Source organism: Cololabis saira, chromosome 11 (assembly GCF_033807715.1).
Source record: "Cololabis saira isolate AMF1-May2022 chromosome 11, fColSai1.1, whole genome shotgun sequence".
Lineage (NCBI taxonomy): Eukaryota > Metazoa > Chordata > Actinopteri > Beloniformes > Belonidae > Cololabis > Cololabis saira.
In genome coordinates, this window is record NC_084597.1 from 963,734 (window position 1) to 989,134 (window position 25,401).

A 25,401-nucleotide genomic window follows, 5' to 3' on the forward strand; every position below is an offset into this window, starting at 1 on the left:
CACGCACATCGCACGCACGCAAAAACGAACGCACGCACGCAAAAATGCACGAAAAAACGAAAGCACGCACGCAAAAACGCACGCACGCAAAAACGCACGTAAAAAACGCACAAAAAAACGAACACACGCACGCAAAAACGCACGCACATCGCACGCACGCAAAAACGAACGCACGCACGCAAAAACGAAAGCACGCAAAAACGCACGTAAAAACGTACGGAAAAACGCACGAAAAAACGAACGCACGCAAAAACGCACGCACGCACATCGCACGCACATCGTCCGCACGCAAAAACGCACGAAAAAACGAAAGCACGCACGCAAAAACGCACGCACGGAAAAACGCACGCACGCACGCAAAAACGCACGTAAAAAACGCACGCACGCACGCAAAAACGAAAGCACGCAAAAACGCACGTAAAAAACGCACAAAAAAACGAACACACGCACGCAAAAACGCACGCACGCAAAAATGCACGAAAAAACGAACGCACGCAAAAACGCACGCACATCGAACGCACATCGTACGCACGCAAAAACGCACGAAAAAACTAACGCACGCACATCGCACGCACGCAAAAACGCACGAAAAAACGAAAGCACGCACGCAAAAACGCACGAAAAAAACGTACAAAAAAACGAACGCATGCACGCACATCGCACGCACGCAAAAACGCACGACAAAACGTACGCGAAAAAACGAAAGCACGCACGCAAAAACGCACGAACGCAAAAACGCACAAACGCACGCACGCAAAACGCACGCACGCAAAACGCTTATGGCTGGTTTAACACTGGTCTTACGTAAATTAAAGTCAATGAACATCAGCACATCAAGTTTGTATCAAATGTTTATTTCAATGTCTTTCAGAGATACAATGATCCAACTCAAATAAATAGCCTTTAGCTTTGCCTGTGGTCTCAGATGACGCCCCAACACCCCCCACCCCGATCACCCCGATCAAACCATGATCTGCCTGAGAACAGCAGCAAAAACAAGCCTCGCACTGCAAAAACTCACAATCTAAACGACAATATTTGTCTTTTTTCTAGTTAAAATTGCTCATTTTTAGTCAAAAAATCTCATTACACTTAAAACAAGACTCATCACTGGAAAAAACTACAATTTTCACCTGTTTCAAGTAGATTGGCAGATTTTTTTTTCTACTTATTTTAAGTGAAAATTGTAGTTTTTTCCAGTGATGAGTCTTGTTTTAAGTGTAATGAGATTTTTTTGGCCCAAAAATGAGACATTTTAACTAGAAACAAGACAAATATTCTCAGGATTTTGAGTTTTGGCAGTGTTCATCCGGGCCGATCTCCGCCTCCAGCGAAGACGACGCTTCAAAACAAACTGAAACTCAAAGTCTTTCAGGTCCAGCTGGTCGTGCTCCCCCTGCCCGCCCCCGCCTCCCCCTGCCCGCCCCCGCCTCCCCCTGCCCGCCACTCCTCTCGTTAGAGTCCCGTGAGTTCCGTATGTACATGTGGATCAGCCGGAGGGCGGGGGAACGGCCCCGAGGGAACGCCCCCGAGGGAACGGCCCCCGAGGGAACGGCCCCCGAGGGAACGGCCCCGAGGGAACGGCCCCGAGGGAACGGCCCCGAGGGAACGGCCCCGAGGGAACGGCCCCGAGGGAACGGCCCCGAGGGAACGGCCCCGAGGGAACGCCCCCGAGGGAACGGCCCCGAGGGAACGGCCCCGAGGGAACGGCCCCGAGGGAACGGCCCCGAGGGAACGGCCCCGAGGGAACGGCCCCGAGGGAACGGCCCCGAGGGAACGGCCTCGCCCTCTCACAGCTCGTCCTTCTCCTCGGCCTCGCCGCCCTCGGGCGGCGGCCCGCCGGCGCTGCCGTACAGCTTGGTGATGATGGGCTGCACCACCTCCTCCAGCTCCTTCTTCTTGGCCTGGAAGTCCTCCAGCTCGGCGTCCTGGTGCGACTCCATCCACTCGATCTTCTCCTCCACCGCCTTCTCGATGGCCTCCTTGTCCTCGTCCGACAGCTTGCCGCCCAGCTTCTCCTTGTCTCCGATCTGGTTCTTCAGGGAGTAGGCGTAGCTCTCCAGCTCGTTGCGCGAGTCGATGCGCTCCTTCAGCCGCTTGTCCTCGTCGGCGAAGCGCTCGGCGTCGTTCACCATGCGCTCGATGTCCTCGGGCGTGAGCCGGTTCTGGTCGTTGGTGATGGTGATCTTGTTCTTGTTGCCCGTGCCCTTGTCCTCGGCCGTGACGCGCAGGATGCCGTTGACGTCGATCTCGAACGTGACCTCGATCTGCGGGACGCCGCGCGGCGCAGGGGGGATGCCCGTCAGGTCGAAGGTGCCGAGCAGGTGGTTGTCCTTGGTCAGGGGCCGCTCACCTGCACAGGTAAGAGGGGAAACACACCGTTACTAGAGGTGGGGGCAATTCATCCATGTGTCCATGCATCACGATGCGTCACGTGACGATTTGGAATCGATTAAGTAAAAAAAAAAAAAAAAAAAATTTTTTTAAGTTATCCTATCCAGATTCCTACGACTCCTACGAGTATTAGGGTCAAACTAAGAAAAAAAAAAAAAAAGGAAATTACGAAAATAAAGTCATAATATTTTGAGAATAAAGTCGTAATATTATAAGTAGTAAAATTACGAGAATAAAGTCGCCATATTACGAGAATAAAGTCGCCAAATTACGAGAATAAAGTCGCCAAATTACGAGAATAAAGTCGCCATATTACGAGAATAAAGTCGCCATATTACGAGAATAAAGTCGCCAAATTACGAGAATAAAGTCGCCAAATTACGAGAATAAAGTCGCCAAATTACGAGAATAAAGTCGCCAAATTACGAGAATAAAGTCGCCAAATTACGAGAATAAAGTCGCCAAATTACGAGAATAAAGTCGCCAAATTACGAGAATAAAGTCGCCAAATTACGAGAATAAAGTCGCCAAATTACGAGAATAAAGTCGCCATATTACGAGAATAAAGTCGCCATATTACGAGAATAAAGTCGCCATATTACGAGAATAAAGTCGCCATATTACGAGAATAAAGTCGCCAAATTACGAGAATAAAGTCGCCATATTACGAGAATAAAGTCGCCAAATTACGAGAATAAAGTCGCCATATTACGAGAATAAAGTCGCCAAATTACGAGAATAAAGTCGCCATATTACGAGAATAAAGTCGCCATATTACGAGAATAAAGTCGCCAAATTACGAGAATAAAGTCGCCAAATTACGAGAATAAAGTCGCCATATTACGAGAATAAAGTCGCCATATTACGAGAATAAAGTCCCCAAATTACGAGAATAAAGTCGCCATATTACGAGAATAAAGTCGCCAAATTACGAGAATAAAGTCGCCATATTACGAGAATAAAGTCGCCATATTACGAGAATAAAGTCGCCAAATTACGAGAATAAAGTCGCCAAATTACGAGAATAAAGTCGCCAAATTACGAGAATAAAGTCGCCAAATTACGAGAATAAAGTCGCCAAATTACGAGAATAAAGTCGCCAAATTACGAGAATAAAGTCGCCAAATTACGAGAATAAAGTCGCCATATTACGAGAATAAAGTCGCCATATTACGAGAATAAAGTCGCCATATTACGAGAATAAAGTCGCCATATTACGAGAATAAAGTCGCCAAATTACGAGAATAAAGTCGCCATATTACGAGAATAAAGTCGCCAAATTACGAGAATAAAGTCGCCATATTACGAGAATAAAGTCGCCATATTACGAGAATAAAGTCGCCATATTACGAGAATAAAGTCGCCAAATTACGAGAATAAAGTCGCCAAATTACGAGAATAAAGTCGCCAAATTACGAGAATAAAGTCGCCATATTACGAGAATAAAGTCGCCATATTACGAGAATAAAGTCGCCAAATTACGAGAATAAAGTCGCCAAATTACGAGAATAAAGTCGCCATATTACGAGAATAAGAATAAAGTCCCCAAATTACGAGAATAAAGTCGCCATATTACGAGAATAAAGTCGCCAAATTACGAGAATAAAGTCGCCAAATTACGAGAATAAAGTCGCCATATTACGAGAATAAAGTCGCCAAATTACGAGAATAAAGTCGCCAAATTACGAGAATAAAGTCGCCATATTACGAGAATAAAGTCGCCATATTACGAGAATAAAGTCGCCAAATTACGAGAATAAAGTCGCCAAATTACGAGAATAAAGTCGCCAAATTACGAGAATAAAGTCGCCAAATTACGAGAATAAAGTCGCCAAATTACGAGAATAAAGTCGCCAAATTACGAGAATAAAGTCGCCAAATTACGAGAATAAAGTCGCCATATTACGAGAATAAAGTCGCCATATTACGAGAATAAAGTCGCCATATTACGAGAATAAAGTCGCCATATTACGAGAATAAAGTCGCCAAATTACGAGAATAAAGTCGCCATATTACGAGAATAAAGTCGCCAAATTACGAGAATAAAGTCGCCATATTACGAGAATAAAGTCGCCATATTACGAGAATAAAGTCGCCATATTACGAGAATAAAGTCGCCAAATTACGAGAATAAAGTCGCCAAATTACGAGAATAAAGTCGCCAAATTACGAGAATAAAGTCGCCATATTACGAGAATAAAGTCGCCATATTACGAGAATAAAGTCGCCAAATTACGAGAATAAAGTCGCCAAATTACGAGAATAAAGTCGCCATATTACGAGAATAAAGTCGCCATATTACGAGAATAAAGTCCCCAAATTACGAGAATAAAGTCGCCATATTACGAGAATAAAGTCGCCAAATTACGAGAATAAAGTCGCCAAATTACGAGAATAAAGTCGCCATATTACGAGAATAAAGTCGCCAAATTACGAGAATAAAGTCGCCAAATTACGAGAATAAAGTCGCCATATTACGAGAATAAAGTCGCCATATTACGAGAATAAAGTCGCCATATTACGAGAATAAAGTCGCCAAATTACGAGAATAAAGTCGCCAAATTACGAGAATAAAGTCGCCAAATTACGAGAATAAAGTAGTAAAATTACGAGAATAAAGTAGTAAAATTACGAGAATAAAGTAGTAAAATTACGAGAATAAAGTCGTAAAATTACGAGAATAAAGTAGTAATATTAAATATATTGTAAATATATAAATATAACTTCACAAGATGCTCAATATTCAACATTTTAACACACTCTTCCATGTTACGACTTTATTCTCGTAATAATTTAATAATAATAATTGAATTCTCGAAAAATAACTTATTTGACAATTTCCACCTGTTTCAAGTAAATTTTCACTTGAAATAAGTAGAAAAATCTGCCAGTGGAACAAGATTTATCTTCTTATTAAAAGCAAAAAAAAATCTTGTTCCACTGGCAGATTTTTCTACTTATTTCAAGTGAAAATCTACTTGAAACAGACTGATTTATTGCTTGTGTAGTTGAAAAATACATGAGAACAGGACCTTGAAAAAAAAAAAAAAAAAAAAAAGAAAAAAAAAAAAAAATCGCATATTAAATCGCAATATTGAGGATAAAAAAAAAAAAAAAAAAAAAAATCGCAATTAGATTTTCAAAAATCGTTCAGCCCTACATTAGAATCATAAGTTCTGCCACCTCATTGTAAACGGCATCATGTTGTGAGGCCATGCAAACCTGTATTTATACTAGTGTGGACATTAATGTTTTTCTACAATATTTCCTCCTCATGACAGTAAAATAGGCCGTTCTAAGCCAATTTACTGCAGCAATTCCTTTCCAAATCATTAGAAAATGTGGTTAACACCCAGTTGTGCATGAAAAAAAAAATTACTGTGATATACTGTGAAAACCGATATAATTTTGAAAAATACCGTGATATAAATTTTTGGTCATACCGCCCAGCACTAATACCGCCCAGCACTAACAAAGGCCAGGTAAAAAGTTATCATCGTTCACGATAGGGCTGGGCGATATATCGAGATTTTAATATATATCGATATATTTTCAAACGCGATATGGTACGAGACAATATCGTTTATATCAATATAGCTTCTTTTTTTTTTTTTAATGATTTTGATATAGCTTATTTTGTGACAAATTGACTTGAATGTTTTATTTGAGATTTGCACAAATGTTTTGTTATTTGCACAACTGTCAACCTCAGTGGAAAAGTCTGCCTGTTACTGTCTACATTGTATTAATTACACAGTGTATTTTAATTTAATTGTTATGCAGGAAAGAGATATTTGTTTTATTTTATTCAAGAAGCATTTTTATTCTATATATGCAGGCAGTTTATTTTTATTTCATTTGTTTTATACATGTTGATATTGTGCAGACCTCTGTTAATAAAGGAACCTGTGTGACATTTGGCACGAGGTTTTGTATTAAAACTGACTGTTTTTTTAAGAAATGAAGCTAACAGAGATGCTAACAGAGATGCTAACAGAGAAGCTAACAGAGATGCTAACAGAGATGCTAACAGAGATGCTATGCTATAATGCTTTGGAGGAAACCCCAATTATTTAAAAATATGGATATATATCGAGTATCAACATTCAGCTAGAAAATATGGAGATATGACTTTTGGTCCATATCACCCAGCCCTAGCTCACGAAAACAAACTAAATAACGAAAACTAAAATTGAAAAAATAATTTCGTTAACTGAACTAAATAAAAACTAAAACTAAAAGACAAAAACGATAACTGACTGAAACTATATTGCGTGTTTAGAAGACGAACTAAAACGAACTGAAATTATATAATTTCCTCAGTTTTCGTCCCCGTCAAGATAAGACTCTTGGTTTGATCAATTTATTCCGCTCTGGCCGTTTCTCTCCAACTGGCAGCTGCGGCACCTGAACGCCTCACGGCACCTGAACGCCTCACAGCACCTGAACGCCTCGCGGCCCCTGAACGCCTCGCGGCCCCTGAACGCCTCGCGGCCCCTGAACGCCTCGCGGCCCCTGAACGCCTCGCGGCCCCTGAACGCCTCGCGGCCCCTGAACGCCTCGCGGCCCCTGAACGCCTCGCGGCCCCTGAACGCCTCGCGGCCCAGGACGTCAAAACTAAAACTAAGCATTTTTGAAAATATAAAAAATAAAAACTAGCAAACCCACACTAAAAACGAATTAAAACTAACTGAATTGAAGGAGAAAGTCAAAACGAAATAAAACTAAACTGAATGAAAAATCTAAACTATCATAACCCTGGTGTGTGTAACAGGGTTTAACCAAAAGGTTTCCATGACTTTCCCTTGACTTGGCAGCATAAGCATGATAAAGACGTACCTTCATAAACCTTGATGGTGACTAAGTTTAACTAGTTTTAAGTGATAATTACCTTCATAAACCTTGATGGTGACTAAGTTTAACTAGTTTAACTGATAATTACCTTCATAAACCTTGATGGTGACTAAGTTTAACTAAGTTTAACTAGTTTAACTAATAATTACCTTCATAAACCTTGATGGTGACTAAGTTTAACTAGTTTTAAGTGATAATTACCTTCATAAACCTTGATGGTGACTAAGTTTAACTGATAATTACCTTCATAAACCTTGATGGTGACTAAGTTTAACTAGTTTTAAGTGATAATTACCTTCATAAACCTTGATGGTGACTAAGTTTAACTAGTTTTAAGTGATAATTACCTTCATAAACCTTGATATTGACTAAGTTTAACTGATAATTACCTTCATAAACCTTGATGGAGACTAAGTTTAACTAGTTTTAAGTGATAATTACCTTCATAAACCTTGATGGTGACTAAGTTTAACTAGTTTTAAGTGATAAATACCTTCATAAACCTTGATGGTGACTAAGTTTAACTAGTTTTAAGTGATAATTACCTTCATAAACCTTGATGGTGACGGTGGGCTGGTTGTCGGAGGCCGTAGAAAAGATCTGGGACTTCTTTGTTGGAACCACCGTGTTTCTGGGGATCAGTTTGGTCATGACTCCTCCAACCGTCTCGATGCCGAGGGTCAGGGGGCAAACGTCCAGCAGAACCACCTCTCCTGCAGATAATAAATCATTAATTTATCATTTATAAACAGGTAATAAACGTCCAGCAGAACCACCTCCCCTAAAGATACAAGATCATTTATCATTTATAAACATATATAAACGTCCAGCAGAACCACCTCCCCTACAAATACAAGATCATTTATCATTTATATACGTATATAAACGTCCAGCAGAACCACCTCCCCTAAAAATAACATTTATCATTCATAAACCGGTATATAAACGTCCAGCAGAACCACCTCTCCTGGAAATACAAGATCATTTATCATTTATATACGTATATAAACGTCCAGCAGAACCACCTCCCCTACAAATACAAGATCATTTATCATTTATATACGTATATAAACGTCCAGCAGAACCACCTCCCCTAAAAATAACATTTATCATTCATAAACCGGTATATAAACGTCCAGCAGAACCACCTCTCCTGGAAATACAAGATCATTTATCATTTATAAACGTATATAAACGTCCAGCAGAACCACCTCTCCTGCAAATACAAGATCATTTATCATTTATAAACGTATATAAACGTCCAGCAGAACCACCTCCCCTACAAATAACAATTTATCATTTATAAACATATATAAACGTCCAGCAGAACCACCTCCCCTAAAGATACAACATGATTAATACGTAGAAAACAAAAGGATAATACACAGGCCTGTACCTGTGTATGTAGGGCTGGGCGATTTTGGACAAAAATAAAATCCAGATTTTTTTTCTCTGAAAACCCGATTTTCCATTTCTATTTTTTTGGTAAAACTACAAAAGACAATGGAATAAATTGTTTCAAATATTTTATCTTTATTTTTAAAGAAAAATATCAAACAAATGTCCCTATTGGGAATGAAGTGCAATTGAAAGATCCTGTAAATCCTCCTTGAGTTTAGTAAAGTGACATTTACAGTTTTCTTGACCAAACAAAGACTAGACGAGCTCCGTCTGTAATGCAGCTGCAAAAAAGGGAAATCCATTTTCCGATTTTCCTTTTTTTAACATCGTCTTGATTAATAAATCCGATTTAGATTTAAAATCGATTAATCGCACAGCCCTATGTGTATGTAAACGTATCTTACCAGGAAGACTATACTTATGACATATACGCATCACTTAGCAACAATCGCTGCATTGCATTGTGGGAAGTTTCTGCTTAACTAGTTTCCATCAATCCACACTGATAATTTTCTCCAGAATGAGTATGGATAGTACCGACTAGGGCTGTGCGATTAATCGATTTTAAATCTAAATCAGATTTTTTAATTAAGACGATGTTAAAAAAAGGAAAATGGATGTTCCTTTTTTGCAGCTGCATTACAGACGGAGCGTCTAGTCTTTGTTTGGTCAAGAAAATGGTAAATGTTGTTACTTTACTAAACTCAAGGAGGATTTACAGGATCTTTCAACTGCACTTCATTCCCAATAGGGACATTTGTTTGATATTTTTCTTTAAAAAAATAAAGATAAAATATTTGAAACAATTTATTCCATTGTTTTTTTGTAGTTTTACCCAAAAAAATCGAAAATCGGGTTTGCAGAAGAAAAAAAAAAAAAAAAAAAAAATCGGGATTTTATTTTTTTTTCCAAAATCGCCCAGCCCTAATACATACTGTATTTTTTGCGATCATTATGTGCATATAAACGTCTTTTTTTTTTTTATATAAATGTGCCACGCGCCCAATGACGCAATGCGCCCATTGTGTTTTTTGTAATATATATATATATATATATATATATATATATATATATATATATATATATATATATAAATATATGTAATTAAATTTGAAACAATTTATTCCATTGTCTTTTGTAGTTTTACCAAAAAAAAAAAAAAAAAAAAAAAAAAAATCGAAAATCCGGTTTTCAGAGAAAAAAAAAAAAAAAAAAAAAAAAAAAATTATTTTTGTCCAAAATCGCCCAGCCCTATCCTCAGCCCTAGGTGGACGTGGGATTTGGGACGCAGCCCTGATTTCAGCTACGGCACCGTTAGGCTGAACCTACCGGTGTCCTCCTCGCCCGACAGAACCCCGGCCTGCACGGCGGCGCCGTACGCCACGGCCTCGTCGGGGTTGATGCCGCGCGACGGCTCCTTGCCGTTGAAGAATTCCTTCACCAGCTGCTGGATCTTGGGGATCCGGGTGGAGCCGCCCACCAGCACGATCTCGTCGATGTCGGGCTTCTTCAGGTCCGAGTCCTCCAGCACCTTCTGGACGGGCTTCATGGTGGAGCGGAACAGGTCCTGGTGGGAACACACGGTTAAAAACACGGTTAAAAACAAGTTTCCTTCATGGTGGAGGGAACAGGTCCTGGTGGGGAAACACCGTTAAAAACAAGTTTCCATGACTATACACGACCCTCTAAATCAATGTACGAATGAAATATAGGAATAAAACTACGTAAAAAGTCACCACAGTGAAGATCTAATGACAATTCTGGTTTTATACAAGGTGTCGGCAACCCGTGGCTCCTTTTCCCTTGAAATTTTGGCCTTTTCCCCTTCAAATTTTGGCCCTTTTTCCCTTCAAATTTTGGCCCTTTTTCCCTTCAAATTTTGGCCCTTTTTCCCTTCAAATTTTGGCCCTTTTTCCCTTCAAATTTTGGCCCTTTTTCCCTTCAAATTTTGGCCCTTTTTCCCTTCAAATTTTGGCCCTTTTTCCCTTCAAATTTTGGCCCTTTTTCCCTTCAAATTTTGGCCCTTTTTCCCTTCAAATTTTGGCCCTTTTCCCTTCAAATTTTGGCCCTTTTCCCTTCAAATTTTGGCCCTTTTTCCCTTCAAATTTTGGCCTTTTTCCCTTCAAATTTTGGCCTTTTTCCCTTCAAATTTTGGCCTTTTTCCCTTCAAATTTTGGCCCTTTTCCCTTCAAATTTTGGCCCTTTTCCCTTCAAATTTTGGCCCTTTTCCCTTCAAATTTTGGCCCTTTTCCCTTCAAATTTTGGCCCTTTTCCCTTCAAATTTTGGCCCTTTTCCCCTTCAAATTTTGGCCCTTTTCCCCTTCAAATTTTGGCCCTTTTTCCCTTCAAATTTTGGCCCTTTTTCCCTTCAAATTTTGGCCCTTTTTCCCTTCAAATTTTGGCCCTTTTTCCCTTCAAATTTTGGCCCTTTTTCCCTTCAAATTTTGGCCCTTTTTCCCTTCAAATTTTGGCCCTTTTCCCTTCAAATTTTGGCCTTTTTCCCTTCAAATTTCGGCCTTTTTCCCTTCAAATTTCGGCCTTTTTCCCTTCAAATTTCGGCCTTTTTCCCTTCAAATTTCGGCCTTTTTTTCCTTCAAATTTCGCCTTTTTTTCCTTCAAATTTCGCCTTTTTTTCCTTCAAATTTCGCCTTTTTTTCCTTCAAATTTCGCCTTTTTTTCCTTCAAATTTCGCCTTTTTTTCCTCCTTTTTAATCTCGACATTTCGACTATTTTCTCAATATTTTTTCTTTTTTCCTCAAAATTTTAGCGCCGCCCTAGTGGCTCCTGGAGCTTTTTCAAAAATGTTTGACCTTTTTTTTCCTTTAATCTCGACATTTTTTCCTCAACTTTTGACATTTCGACTTTTTTCCTCAACATTTTGACCTTTTCCTCGACATTTTAACCTTTTCCTCGACATTTTAACCTTTTCCTCGACATTTTAACCTTTTCCTCGACATTTTAACCTTTTCCTCGACATTTTAACCTTTTCCTCGACATCGACTTTTTTCCTTGACATTAGCTGCCGGACGTTGATTATTAAAACAGCAGGTTTTTGAAGTAGCCGGCGTACGTACCATGTTGAGCTCCTCGAACTTGGCCCGCGTGAGCGTCTCGGAGAAGTCCTCTCCCTCGAAGAAAGACTCGATCTCGATCCTGGCCTGGTGCTGCGCCGACAGGCCGCGCTTGGCCTTCTCCACCTCGCGCCGCAGCTTCTGCACGGCGCGGTTGTCCTTGCGCACGTCCTTGCCCGTCTTCTTCTTGTACAGCTTGATGAAGTGCTCCATGACGCGCTGGTCGAAGTCCTCTCCGCCCAGGTGCGTGTCTCCGTTGGTGGCCACCACCTCGAACACGCCGTTGTCGATGGTCAGCAGAGACACGTCGAAGGTGCCGCCGCCCAGGTCGAACACCAGGATGTTCTTCTCTCCGTCACGCTTGTCCAGGCCGTACGCGATGGCCGCGGCGGTGCTGGAGTTACAGAATAGAAACTATTAAACATCCAGGCCGTACGCGATGGCCGCCGCGGTGCTGGAGTTAAAGAATAGAAACTATTAAACATCCAGGCCGTACGCGATGGCCGCGGCGGTGCTGGAGTTAAAAAACAGAAACTATTAAACATCCAGGCCGTACGCGATGGCCGCGGCGGTGCTGGGGTTAAAAAACAAACTATTAAACATCCAGGCCGTACGCGATGGCCGCGGCGGTGCTGGGGTTAAAGAATAGAAACTATTAAACATCCAGGCCGTGGTTACAGAGAATAGAAACTATTAAACATCCAGGCCGTGGTTACAGAGAATAGAAACTATTAAACATCCAGGCCGTGGTTACAGAGAATAGAAACTATTAAACATCCAGGCCGTACGCGATGGCCGCCGCGGTGCTGGAGTTAAAAAACAGAAACTATTAAACATCCAGGCCGTACGCGATGGCCGCCGCGGTGCTGGAGTTAAAAAACAAACTATTAAACATCCAGGCCGTACGCGATGGCCGCGGCGGTGCTGGGGTTAAAGAATAGAAACTATTAAACATCCAGGCCGTACGCGATGGCCGCCGCGGTGCTGGAGTTAAAGGGAATATACACTATTACAGAGAAAACAGGATTTCTCCTTTTGAAATAATATAATTTATATAAATAAGAAAAATATAATTTACTATAAACAATGAAATTTGCTATAATTAGAAATAATTTCATTCACTATAAATAGAAATAATTTCATTCACTATAAATAGAAATAATTTCATTCACTATAAAAAACAATTTAATTTACAATAGAAATAATTTACTATAAATAGAAATAATTTAATTTACAGTAGTAATTTAATTTACAGTAGTAATTTAATTTACAGTAGTAATTTAATTTACAATAGAAATAATTTCATTCACTATGAATAGAAATAATTTCATTCACTATGAATAGAAATAATTTCATTCACTATGAATAGAAATAATTTCATTCACTATGAATAGAAATAATTTCATTCACTATAAATAGAAATAATTTCATTCACTATAAATAGAAATAATTTCATTCACTATAAATAGAAATAATTTCATTCACTATAAATAGAAATAATTTCATTCACTATAAATAGAAATAATTTCATTCACTATAAATAGAAATAATTTCATTCACTATAAATAGAAATAATTTCATTCACTATAAATAGAAATAATTTCATTCACTATAAATAGAAATAATTTCATTCACTATAAATAGAAATAATTTCATTCACTATAAATAGAAATAATTTCATTCACTATAAATAGAAATAATTTCATTCACTATAAATAGAAATAATTTCATTTACTATAAAAAGAAATAATTTCATTTACTATAAAAAGAAATAATTTCATTTACTATAAAAAGAAATAATTTCATTTACTATAAACAGAAATAATTTCATTTACTATAAACAGAAATAATTTCATTGACTATAAACAGAAATAATTTACTATAAATAGTAATAATTACATTGACTATAAACAGAGATAATTCCCTCCACTCCTCCATAGTAACTTATAATAACTAACTTATAATAAGTAACTTACGGCTCGTTGATAATTCCCTCCCCTCCTCCATCGTGTATATATAATATATATATATATATATATATATATATATCTCTCCATAACTCACGGCTCGTTGATAATTACAGTAACTTATAATAAATAACTCATAATAGTAACTTACGGCTCGTTGATGATCCTCATGACGTTGAGGCCGGCGATGGTGCCGGCGTCCTTGGTGGCCTGGCGCTGGGCGTCGTTGAAGTAGGCGGGCACGGTGACCACGGCGTGCGTCACCTTCTTGCCCAGGTACGCCTCGGCCGTCTCCTTCATCTTGGTCAGCACCATGGCGGAGATCTCCTCGGGGGCGAAGGTCTTGATCTGCCCGCCGCCGATGTCGATCTGGATGTGAGGCTTGCTCTTCTTCTCGATCACCTGGAGACGAACGGAGACTCAGACCAGCGGTTCCCACAGTTCCTCAACGTTTAGACTCAGACCAGCGGTTCCAACGTTTAGACTCAGACCAGCGGTTCCAACGTTTAGACTCAGACCAGCGGTTCCAACGTTTAGACTCAGACCAGCGGTTCCAACGTTTAGACTCAGACCAGCGGTTCCAACGTTTAGACTCAGACCAGCGGTTCAAACGTTTAGACTCAGACCAGCGGTTCCAACGTTTAGACTCAGACCAGCGGTTCCAACGTTTAGACTCAGACCAGCGGTTCCAACGTTTAGACTCAGACCAGCGGTTCCAACGTTTAGACTCAGACCAGCGGTTCCAACGTTTAGACTCAGACCAGCGGTTCCAACGTTTCTCCTGGTTCCTCCTACTTGTGTCTAAGACCAGCCGCCCCCCGACCCGTAAGGTACTAGCACCAGTACTGGAGTTGAGGGGGATGTCATCCCCCCCTGAAATAAAAACGGTCCAAATCATCCCCCCTGAAATAAAAACGGTCCAAATCATCCTCCCCTGAAATAAAAACGGTCCAAATCATCCCCCCCTGAAATAAAAACGGTCCAAATCATCCCCCCTGAAATAAAAACGGTCCAAATCATCCCCCCTGAAATAAAAATGGTCCAAATCATCCCCCCTGAAATAAAAACGGTCCAAATCATCCCCCCTGAAATAAAAACGGTCCAAATCATCCCCCCTGAAATAAAAACAGTCCAAATCATCCCCCCTGAAATAAAAACGGTCCAAATCATCCCCCCTGAAATAAAAACAGTCCAAATCATCCCCCCTGAAATAAAAACGGTCCAAATCATCCCCCCCTGAAATAAAAACGGTCCAAATCATCCCCCCTGAAATAAAAACGGTCCAAATCATCCCCCCCTGAAATAAAAACGGTCCAAATCATCCCCCCCTGAAATAAAAACGGTCCAAATCATCCCCCCCTGAAATAAAAACGGTCCAAATCATCCCCCCCTGAAATAAAAACGGTCCAAATCATCCCCCCTGAAATAAAAACGGTCCAAATCATCCCCCCTGAAATAAAAACGGTCCAAATCATCCCCCCTGAAATAAAAACGGTCCAAATCATCCCCCCTGAAATAAAAACGGTCCAAATCATCCCCCCCTGAAATAAAAACAATCCAAATCATCCCCCCCTGAAATAAAAACGGTCCAAATCATCCCCCCCTGAAATAAAAACGGTCCAAATCATCCTGAAATAAAAACGGTCCAAATCATCCCCCCCCTGAAATAAAAACGGTCCAAATCATCCCCCCCTGAAATAAAAACGGTCCAAATCATCCCCCCCTGAAATAAAAACGGTCCAAATCATCCCCCCCTGAGATAAAAACGGTCCAAATCATCCCCCCTGAAATAAAAACGGTCCAAATCATCCCCCCTGTAAAACTGCCATCCCTCCTTTCCATCCCTTATGTCATTTCATCAATGAATGTGGTTTTACTGCTATTTCAACATTTAGAGTCATCACCAGAAAAATAACTTATTTCACAATTTTCACCTGTTTCAAGTAAGCCTGTGTTGGGAAAAAAACAAAACGATTTTCTGATTCTAAATCGATTCTCATATTAATTCCTAAAAATCGATTTTTTTTTTTTTACCTTGTCTGCACATATTAATTATATTGATACCATGACGGTAGAAACCAAAGGCATATATATGTGCATTATTACTATATTTAATATATACGCATACAAACCCAGTGATTTTTTTTTCTTCTAAAAATCGATTCTTATGTCTAAAGACCAATTTTTTTTTTCCATCATTTTTTCTCCAGGTGAACTTTAATCCCAGTAGTCGGACAGTTTGTCATGACAGTTCTGAAAAATGCAGGTGCTTCATGGCAATGTGTGTGTGGTGACAGAATAAATTAGAAAAGCTAAAATTATTCTACTGCATGAACTGTTGCAATTTCTTTTTTTGCACTTTATATGGATATTGAAAGGCCTGTTTGAGTTATTTATTTCACAATAATTATTATTTCACTAGTTATTTTATAGTCATATAATTCAGGCAACAGCTCAAAACATTTTAAATAACACTAAGCCAAATCAATATTGAATTGAATCTTGATAATCGATTCTGAATCTTAAGAATCGAAATCGATTCTTGACATTTGAATCGATACCCAGCCCTAGTTTCAAGTACATTTTCACTTGAAATAGGTAGAAAAATCTGCTAGTTGAACAAGATTTATCTTGATATTTTAATTAGAAAATAGGTCAAATATTCTTGTTAAGATTGTGAGTTTTTGCAGTGATCCATGTTACTTATCCTGTGAAGGACAGAGTCATATTGATAAGTTCAGAAAAGTGTTTTTTATTGTTGTGTTTTGATGTATTTGATGTAAGCCCAGTGGATATTTAAAGCTTACAGAAGGCTGCATTTAACTGCTGCTATGTCATTCCTGCAGTATTTCTGCAGCTGTTTATTTGTAATATATTATATTATTTGTAATCAGCACAAATTATCTGTCCCCGTATGATCAAATCCACCATCCCCCTGATGTTTTTACAACTCCAGTACTGGCATCGCTGCGGCCAGTCCAAAAGAAAATAAAGCAATGGAATTGATTTTGTCGCTCGCGTCGCGTGCAGTTGATGGACACGGTGTTAGACGGCGTCCCTACACCGGCGTCCCTACACCGGCGTCCCTACACCGGCGTCCCCACACCGGCGTCCCCACACCGGCGTCCCCACACCGGCGTCCCCGCACCGGCGTCCCCGCACCGGCGTCCCCGCACCGGCGTCCCCGCACCGGCGTCCCCGCACCGGCGTCCCCGCACCGGCGTCCCCGCACCGGCGTCCCCGCACCGGCGTCCCCGCACCGGCGTCCCCGCACCGGCGTCCCCGCACCGGCGTCCCCGCACCGGCGTCCCCGCACCGGCGTCCCCGCACCGGCGTCCCCGCACCGGCGTCCCCGCACCGGCGTCCCCGCACCGGCGTCCCCGCACCGGCGTCCCCACACCGGCGTCCCCACACCGGCGTCCCTACACCGGCGTCCCTACACCGGCGTCCCTACACCGGCGTCCCTACACCGGCGTCCCTACACCGGCGTCCCCCCGCCACCAGGGGGCCCCGCCCTCTCACCTTGAAGGGGAAGTACTTGATGTCCGACTGCACGGACGAGTCGGCCCAGGCGCGGCCGATCATCCTCTTGGCGTCGAACACCGTGTTCTCGGGGTTGGACGTCAGCTGGTTCTTGGCGGCGTCTCCGATCAGACGCTCGCCCTCGGCCGTGAAGGCCACGTAGGACGGAGTGATGCGGTTGCCCTGGTCGTTGGCGATGATCTCCACCCGCCCGTTCTTGAACACGCCCACGCTGGAGGAGAGGGAGGAGGGAGGGGTTAGCACGCTGGACTGGTGGGGGGTGGACAGGTGGGGGGGTATACAGGTGTGTGTGGAGGGGGGTTAGCACGCTGGACTGGTGTGTGTGTGGACATACAGGTGTGTGTGGACAGGTGGGGGGTGGACAGGTGTGTGTGGAGGGGGTTAGCAGCTGGACTGGTGTGTGTGTGGACATACAGGTGTGTGTGGACAGGTGGGGGGTGGACAGGTGTGTGTGGAGGGGGGTTAGCAGCTGGACAGGTGGGGGTGGACAGGTGTGTGTGGAGGGGGGTTAGCAGCTGGACAGGTGTGTGTGTGGACATACAGGTGTGTGTGGACAGGTGGGGGGTGGACAGGTGTGTGTGGAGGGGGGTTAGCAGCTGGACTGGTGGGGGTGGACAGGTGTGTGTGTGGACAGGTGGGGGGGATATACAGGTGTGTGTGTGGAGGGGGTTAGCAGCTGGACTGGTGGGGGGATATACAGGTGTGTGTGTGGACAGGTGGGGGGGTGTACAGGTGTGTGTGGAGGGGGTTAGCAGCTGGACTGGTGGGGGGATATACAGGTGTGTGTGGAGGGGGTTAGCAGCTGGACTGGTGGGGGGGGTGTACAGGTGTGTGTGGAGGGGGGTTAGCAGCTGGACAGGTGGGGGGATATACAGGTGTGTGTGGAGGGGGGTTAGCAGCTGGACTGGTGGGGGGGTGTACAGGTGTGTGTGGACAGGTGGGGGGTGTACAGGTGTGTGTGGACAGGTGGGGGGATATACAGGTGTGTGTGGAGGGGGTTAGCAGCTGGACTGGTGGGGGGTGTACAGGTGGGGGGGATATACAGGTGTGTGTGGAGGGGGTTAGCAGCTGGACAGGTGGGGGGATATACAGGTGTGTGTGGAGGGGGTTAGCAGCTGGACTGGTGGGGGTGGACAGGTGTGTGTGTGGACAGGTGGGGGGGATATACAGGTGTGTGTGTGGAGGGGGTTAGCAGCTGGACTGGTGGGGGGATATACAGGTGTGTGTGTGGACAGGTGGGGGGGTGTACAGGTGTGTGTGGAGGGGGTTAGCAGCTGGACTGGTGGGGGGATATACAGGTGTGTGTGGAGGGGGTTAGCAGCTGGACTGGTGGGGGGGGTGTACAGGTGTGTGTGGAGGGGGGTTAGCAGCTGGACAGGTGGGGGGATATACAGGTGTGTGTGGAGGGGGGTTAGCAGCTGGACTGGTGGGGGGGTGTACAGGTGTGTGTGGAGGGGGTTAGCAGCTGGACTGGTGGGGGGGTGTACAGGTGTGTGTGGACAGGTGGGGGGTGTACAGGTGTGTGTGGACAGGTGGGGGGATATACAGGTGTGTGTGGAGGGGGTTAGCAGCTGGACTGGTGGGGGGTGTACAGGTGGGGGGGATATACAGGTGTGTGTGGAGGGGGTTAGCAGCTGGACAGGTGGGGGGATATACAGGTGTGTGTGGAGGGGGTTAGCAGCTGGACTGGTGGGGGGGTGTATGGGTCAATGATGCGACACCTATGAGTCATTCTATAATTAGGGGTACATTTCATATCAACCAAAAGTGACAAAATCAGTTTTCTTTTTTGATAAAAAAATCTTTGAGATGACGACAGCAAGAACAAATATTAAAAAGAAATGTACATCAGTTAAGGCAAAAGAAATTTGGAATAGTTGTAATAACCTAAAAATGTGTCGCTCTATCGTCAAGTTTAAGAAATTGTTTAAAGAAAATATTGTAAATAAATATAAAACACTATAATTATAAAGTATACTATCAAAAACATTCTAGGATGTGAAATGTCAATTTTATATTTTGTCTTACTTATTTATTTATTTTTTTCTTCTTTATGTATTGTTTGTTTTCACTGAGTTAAAGCTAATGTCTCATATTTTTTGCTGATCAAAAGAAAAAAGGGTCGGCACTATAAGCTACGGCTTCAGCTACACCTTTTCGGCAAAAGAAATGTTGATTTTTTTTTTTCTCTTCCTTTTCATCTTGTTCTGTACAAGCCGAAATAAAGATTAATTAATTAATTCATTCATTCATAGTTGTTTCCATAATATACACCCTAAATGTGCTAAATTCGATAATTGCCAAGCTTAAACTAATTACAGTTAGTGTTACAGTGTTACAGTTGTGGGTAACACAGTTGACATTTAGGCCATTTTAGTGCATTTTGTGCTACTGTAACTGCAGACCTTGGACCTGTCACTACATGGCCTTGATCAACTCATGTTTTTATACAGTTTCTCTGTATTTTTGTAAAAATAACATGTAAAGCAAGTTCACAAGAACATGTTGATAACACAGTTGACGATCAATTAACCCACTCTATGTACACACAATAATATTGATGAAATATTGAAGAGGAGGAGGAGAAATTTACCACACTGTTTTCAAATCTCTAATTCTGGACATGTGACTTTGGAGCAAACCATTGCTGATTTATAGGGGTTTTTCAATGGGTAACAGTTGACAGAGATTTCTCGGACACACACAAAGTGGATGATTTAATGTACATGCATGAACCAAATAGTTTTTAAAACACCTAATATTTTAATGATTATTTTGAACAAATAATTATGGAAATTAAATACAAAAAAATTTATTTTAGTGTTAATCTGAAGAGCAAAACCTGACATTTAGCAAATCGGACAGCACAAAAATAACAAAATCCAGTATAGAATAAGCATTTTTTTTTAAATAAATGATGGAATCTGTTGACTTTTTTGTATTAAATGAAAGAGAAATGTGCCCTGATATAAAGTTGATCATTGCTTTAAGTAAATATTTAGTAAAATTGATAAATACAGCCCATGGACATGACATGTACCCCTTATTATAGAATGACTCCTATATTTTCTGAAAAACTGATTTTTTTTTCAATTCAAAAAAAGTTTAAATGGATAAAAAAAAAAAAAAGTACCAGGTATACAGGACTGTCTCAGAAAATTAGAATATTGTGATAAAGTTCTTTATTTTCTGTAATGCAATTTAAAAAACTAAAATGTCATCCATTCTGGATTCATTACAAATCAACTGAAATATTGCAAGCCTTTTATTATTTTAATATTGCTGATTATGGTTTACAGTTTAAGATTAAGATTCCCAGAATATTCTAATTTTTTTGAGATAGGATATTTGAGTTTTCTTAAACTGTAAACCATGAACAGCAATATTAAAATAATAAAAAGCTTGTAATATTTCAGTTGATTTGTAATGAATCCAGAATGGATGACATTTTTGTTTTTGTAATTGCATTACAGAAAATCACAATATTCTAATTTCCTGAGACAGTCCTGTATGACCCACCTGTCCCACATATGGACTCACTTGAATTTTACAAAAATACTAGTTATCTGGGATTTTGTTGTTTTAAGCGTCTAAATGTCATGTGGTGCGACCGTCAGACCAGGACTCTGGTTTTAAACTTTTTTTGAAATCACTTAATGTTTTTAAATCAATCTTCTTCCATCTGGCATGATTTACAAACTGTCTTGTAGTGTTTAACATTTATACACATTTATATTTCCATCATAATATACAAAAAGTTTGACTGATGTCCATTTTATGAAATATCATGTGACCATTAAAAAAAAAAAACCATTTTTGTTAGTGATGCACCGAAATGAAAATTTGTGGCCGAAACCGAAAATAATAAACACTTGGCCGAATACCGAACAATACCGAACATGGTTCTTCGCAGTTTCATTTATTTTGCCAATTTTTTCACCATTGCATAAATCAAATAAATTTGATTTAGGCTTTTAAAAGAAAAAAATCTACAAAATTACAAGGTAGAAAACATTTGTTGAACATTAAAAACTAAACATTTTTTAATTTCCCAGCATTTCTTAAATATTCCAGCAGACATTATACCAGAACAATAACTTAAAATAAATAAATTAGCAAAATACATTTTTTGGCCATCTTTGAGCTTACGTTAGGCTTAACTGACTGAACATTGTAACATAGGCCTTAAAACAATAAAAATGCATTAAAGCGCTCAGGGTTTTTTATCATTTCAAATGATAAATCAAACTTGTAGCTGAAAGACTTTGCAGATGTTTCCCCTCTAGATATTTGAGCAGAACATTCATGTCAAACAGCCATTCTTGTTTTATTCTTTGCCACTCTAAAATACTTCCACACTGCTGACATGTTTGCACCACTTCACTCCACGCTCTAACGTTTGATTTCCTCATCTAAACCTGGAATAGATTGATTTGTTGTTTTGGTTCCACCTGCTGGTGAATGTTGGTAAAATTCATATGTGGTTAGTTTTTGGTTGGCCAACACTTTATGTGGTGCGCAACCATTACGGGAGCGTTATGTGGTTAGTTTTTGGTTGGCCAACGATTTATGTTTGTGGTGCAACAGTTACGGAGCGGCCAGTCTATTTATTTTACAACGCCGTTATTAATTGTTCGGTTTTTTTGCCACCGAAAGTGTTTTTTTGCCATTTTCGGCCGAACAATTTCGGTTACCGAACAATCGGTGCATCACTAATTTTTGTACAAGTGAAAATTTGTAAAAAAAAAAAAAAAAAAGTCAAGGAAATTAATTTATTTTAATATGAATCATGGTTGCACCACACGACCTTTTTAAGGCTAGTGCCAGCTCATCTTGACAAAAAAATAAAAAATGTTTTATATGAATGTATGTGAACACAACATTCTTAATGTTTGAACGCCTGCAATAGATATTATATTTTTTTTTTATTTTAAAATTGACCTGTTGAAAATCCTTATTCGTCATTGACCCAAATACAGGTGTCTCTATGCAGGTGTGTATACACAGGTGTGTATGTACAGGTGTCTGTGTATACAGGTGTGTGTATACAGGTGTGTGTCTCCAGGTGTGTGTATACAGGTGCGTCCTCACCAGGAGTACGTGGTCCCCAGGTCGATGCCGATCACCGTCCCCACGCTGTCCCTCCTGTCGCTGTCGTCGTCGGCCGTCACCACGACGACCGTCACCACGACGACCGTCACCAGCAGCAGCAGCAGCTTCATCTTTACCTGCCGGACACACCTGGAGAGAAGAGGACCAGACGTCACGGGTCTGGACAGATAACGGCACAGACATCTATACGTAGACTTCCATGGAGCTGCTGATACGTCACCGTCGCCGCCATATTGGATGTTCAAGACTGTAAACTAATACAAGTACATGGACTTATTTTCATAAAGCATCTTTCTACAAAGAAATGTTCGTTTTACGTCTCATTTATTCATTCACACACGCACTAATATACTTGGGAAACAGTTAGGCACCAAATATAATATATTTAATTTTCTCAGATGGCAAAAATAAGAACTTTATTGATCCCACATAGGAGTAATTCATGTTATATCAGCTATAGAGAACAAGTTAGTGCCGAAAAACTATATATATCCCCCTCACAAAAATAAGAATACAGAAACATATTTTCTCACCAACAAAACATTTTAAATTTTTCAAACAAAACATATTTGAACCATTTTCCAGACAATAAAATAACATTTGAACCATTTTTCAGAAAGAAAAAAAAAAAGTTCAAATATATTATTTTGTTACTTAAAAAATTGTAAATGTATTTATGTAAAATGTGTTATGTTGATGAGAAAATATGTTTTTTGTCTTTTTCTTATTTTTGTGAGGGGGATAAATATTGTTTTTCGGCACTACCTTGTTCTCTATAGCTGATATAACATGAATTACTCCTATGTGGGATCAATAAAGTTCTTATTTTTGCCATCTGAGAAAATTAAATATATTATATTTGGTGCCTAACGTTTCCCAAGTATATTAGTGCGTGTGTGAATGAATAAATGAGACGTAAAACGTACATTTCTTTGTAGAAAGATGCTTTATGAAAATAAGGAAAAAAGAGGGAGGAAAAACGATGAAAAAAAAAAGAGTAAAAATTATATTAGTGCGTGTGTGAATGAATAAATGAGGTAATTTCTTTGTAGAAAGGCGCTTTTATGAAAATAAGGAAAAAAAATAGTGTGTGTGAATGAATTAATGACGTAAAACCTTAATTTCTTTGTAGAAAGGTGCTTTATGAAAATAAGGAAAAAAGATGAAGAGTAAAAAGTATATTAGTTCGTGTGTGAATGAATAATGAGACGTAAAACGTAAATTTGTAGAAAAGCGCTTTATAAAAATAAGGAAAAAAAGAGGGGAGGAAAAAGAGATGGAAAAAAGAGTAAAAAGTATATTAGTGCGTGTGTGAATGAATAAATGAGGTAATTTCTTTGTAGAAAGGAGCTTTTATGAAAATAAGTCCATGTACTTGTATTAGTTTACAGTCTTGCCACATCCAATATGGCGGCGACGGTGACGTATCAGCAGCAGCTCCGTGGGCCTTATACGTTAAATCGACGCAGAGCCTACGGCGTAGGGTACGCGGCAACGCGCACCGTACGGTGTGCGTCGCCGCGTACCCTACGCCGTAGCTTCTGCGTCGCGGAACCGTAAATCCGCCTTTAGCACCCGAGAGGAGGCAACACGCCATGAGGAACAACCCCCCCCCTTATTATTAAACCTCATATTCACGTTATAGTTCCTTATTACACCCCTCCCAGGTTCAAACATCCAATTTTAAGGAACGGGTGTTCTGCCCATTTCTGCTCCCTGCCGAGAAATGCTACTTTGTGCTTCTGCGCATGCGCACAGTCCATTTTCAAAGTTTGATTGCCACGCCAATCATTTCTTGCACCATGTGGAATTGATAATATGGGATGTTTAGTATTTGATCCTTCAAAATACACGACCCATGACATGAATTGCATTACATAAAGAGATAAAGAGGAAAAAAGAGAAAAAAAACTACAATTCTACCGCTTTATTTGATATTCATTCAGTTATTGTCCTTTATTTAACCAGCAGGTCATTAAGAACATTCTGATTTACAATGACGACCTGGCAAGAGAAAAAGGAAGTGGTTTAGGGAGTAAAACAGTAAAATTGTAGCTCTATATAAAAAGGTAGAAAACCATTAAGGAGCAATTTTTGGCAAAGGAGCAAAAAATGGCAGGACACCTTCACCTTTCCTGGCGTGGGGAATTTATGTCTCTATTTTTTGTATAGATGTCTTTATTGAGGGCATTAGAAAAAAAAGAAATAAGATTTACAATAATATAATTATCAATATTTTCCCCCTTTTTTACTTTTCATAATATTAATTAAACCAAAATAAATAAATAAATAATAAAAAAAAAGTAAATAAAATAAAAATACAAAACAGTACACCCTCTCCCCTTTAGCCTCTATTTTGAAATATTTTTTAACTATTTGACTCGAACCTGTTTTGAATTAGATGCATATTTTTATTGAATTATGCCATGAACATGGAAAACAAATGATTATCCAGCAATTCACTTTAATACAAAATAACAAAATGAACTGAATAAAATAAGTATATTTCTTAAAAATAAACCTGTCCCTCTTAACTTAAAAAAAAAAATGCATAAATGAATATAAAATAGAAAGAAATCAGAACATCCATCCTGTATTAGTAGCACATTTTTAGTGCAATAACAGAAAGTCTGTAGAAAACCTATACAATATTAGTGCCTCAAAGGCCATAAACTGCAGGCTACAGTTGTAGTAAAAACAGAACAAAATTACAAAACAAATACATTTTCCATTGGCATTTTATGACCATTTTTTGACTCACAGTGAAACCTGATTTATGGTTCTGCGTTAAATCGACGCAGAGTCCTCGGCGTAGCCTACACCGTATGGTGCGCGTCGATCGCGTAACCTACGCCATCGATTTAACGCAGAACCATAAAACAGCTATAATACGTCCCTTTTTCAGCTCAATACAGGACGCGTACTTTAGTCTAGAAACGCGGAACTACTCAGTTTTTCCAGGGCCAGTTGGGCCCTGGTTCTAGCCTCGTCGGTACGTACCTGGACTGGGGTTTAGGGGTGAATTTGGCTCTTGTTTCGGCGGTTCCTCGCTGCTCTGC

The 25,401-nt window shown here is 40.4% G+C and overlaps 2 protein-coding genes across 2 annotated transcripts in view; one reads left to right on the forward strand and one right to left on the reverse strand.

Annotated features, from left to right (window-relative positions):
• The window catches only part of LOC133454881 (cylicin-2-like), a 121,812-nt gene that overhangs the window by 17,064 nt on the left and 79,347 nt on the right, over nucleotides 1-25,401 (forward strand). The window lies entirely within an intron of this gene.
• hspa5 (heat shock protein 5) lies at nucleotides 1,686-25,401 on the reverse strand. The gene is made up of 8 exons (XM_061733594.1): nucleotides 25,343-25,401; nucleotides 22,322-22,471; nucleotides 17,210-17,441; nucleotides 13,839-14,089; nucleotides 11,724-12,114; nucleotides 9,979-10,216; nucleotides 7,794-7,961; nucleotides 1,686-2,353 (listed from the first exon to the last, which is right to left on the reverse strand). Exons 2-8 carry the CDS (start codon nucleotides 22,450-22,452, stop codon nucleotides 1,791-1,793), a joined length of 1,974 nt encoding a protein of 657 aa, XP_061589578.1. The 5' UTR covers nucleotides 22,453-22,471; nucleotides 25,343-25,401; the 3' UTR covers nucleotides 1,686-1,790.

Coding starts and splice junctions, on each gene's coding strand:
- hspa5 (XM_061733594.1), bottom strand. CDS start 22,452: ATGAAGCTGCTGCTGCTGCTGGTGACGGTCGTCGTGGTGACGGTCGTC. Junction 12,115..13,838: donor ATGAGGATCATCAACGAGCC/GTAAGTTACTAT, acceptor CTGTAACTCCAG/CACCGCCGCGGCCATCGCGT. Junction 7,962..9,978: donor GTCGGGCGAGGAGGACACCG/GTAGGTTCAGCC, acceptor TATTATCTGCAG/GAGAGGTGGTTCTGCTGGAC.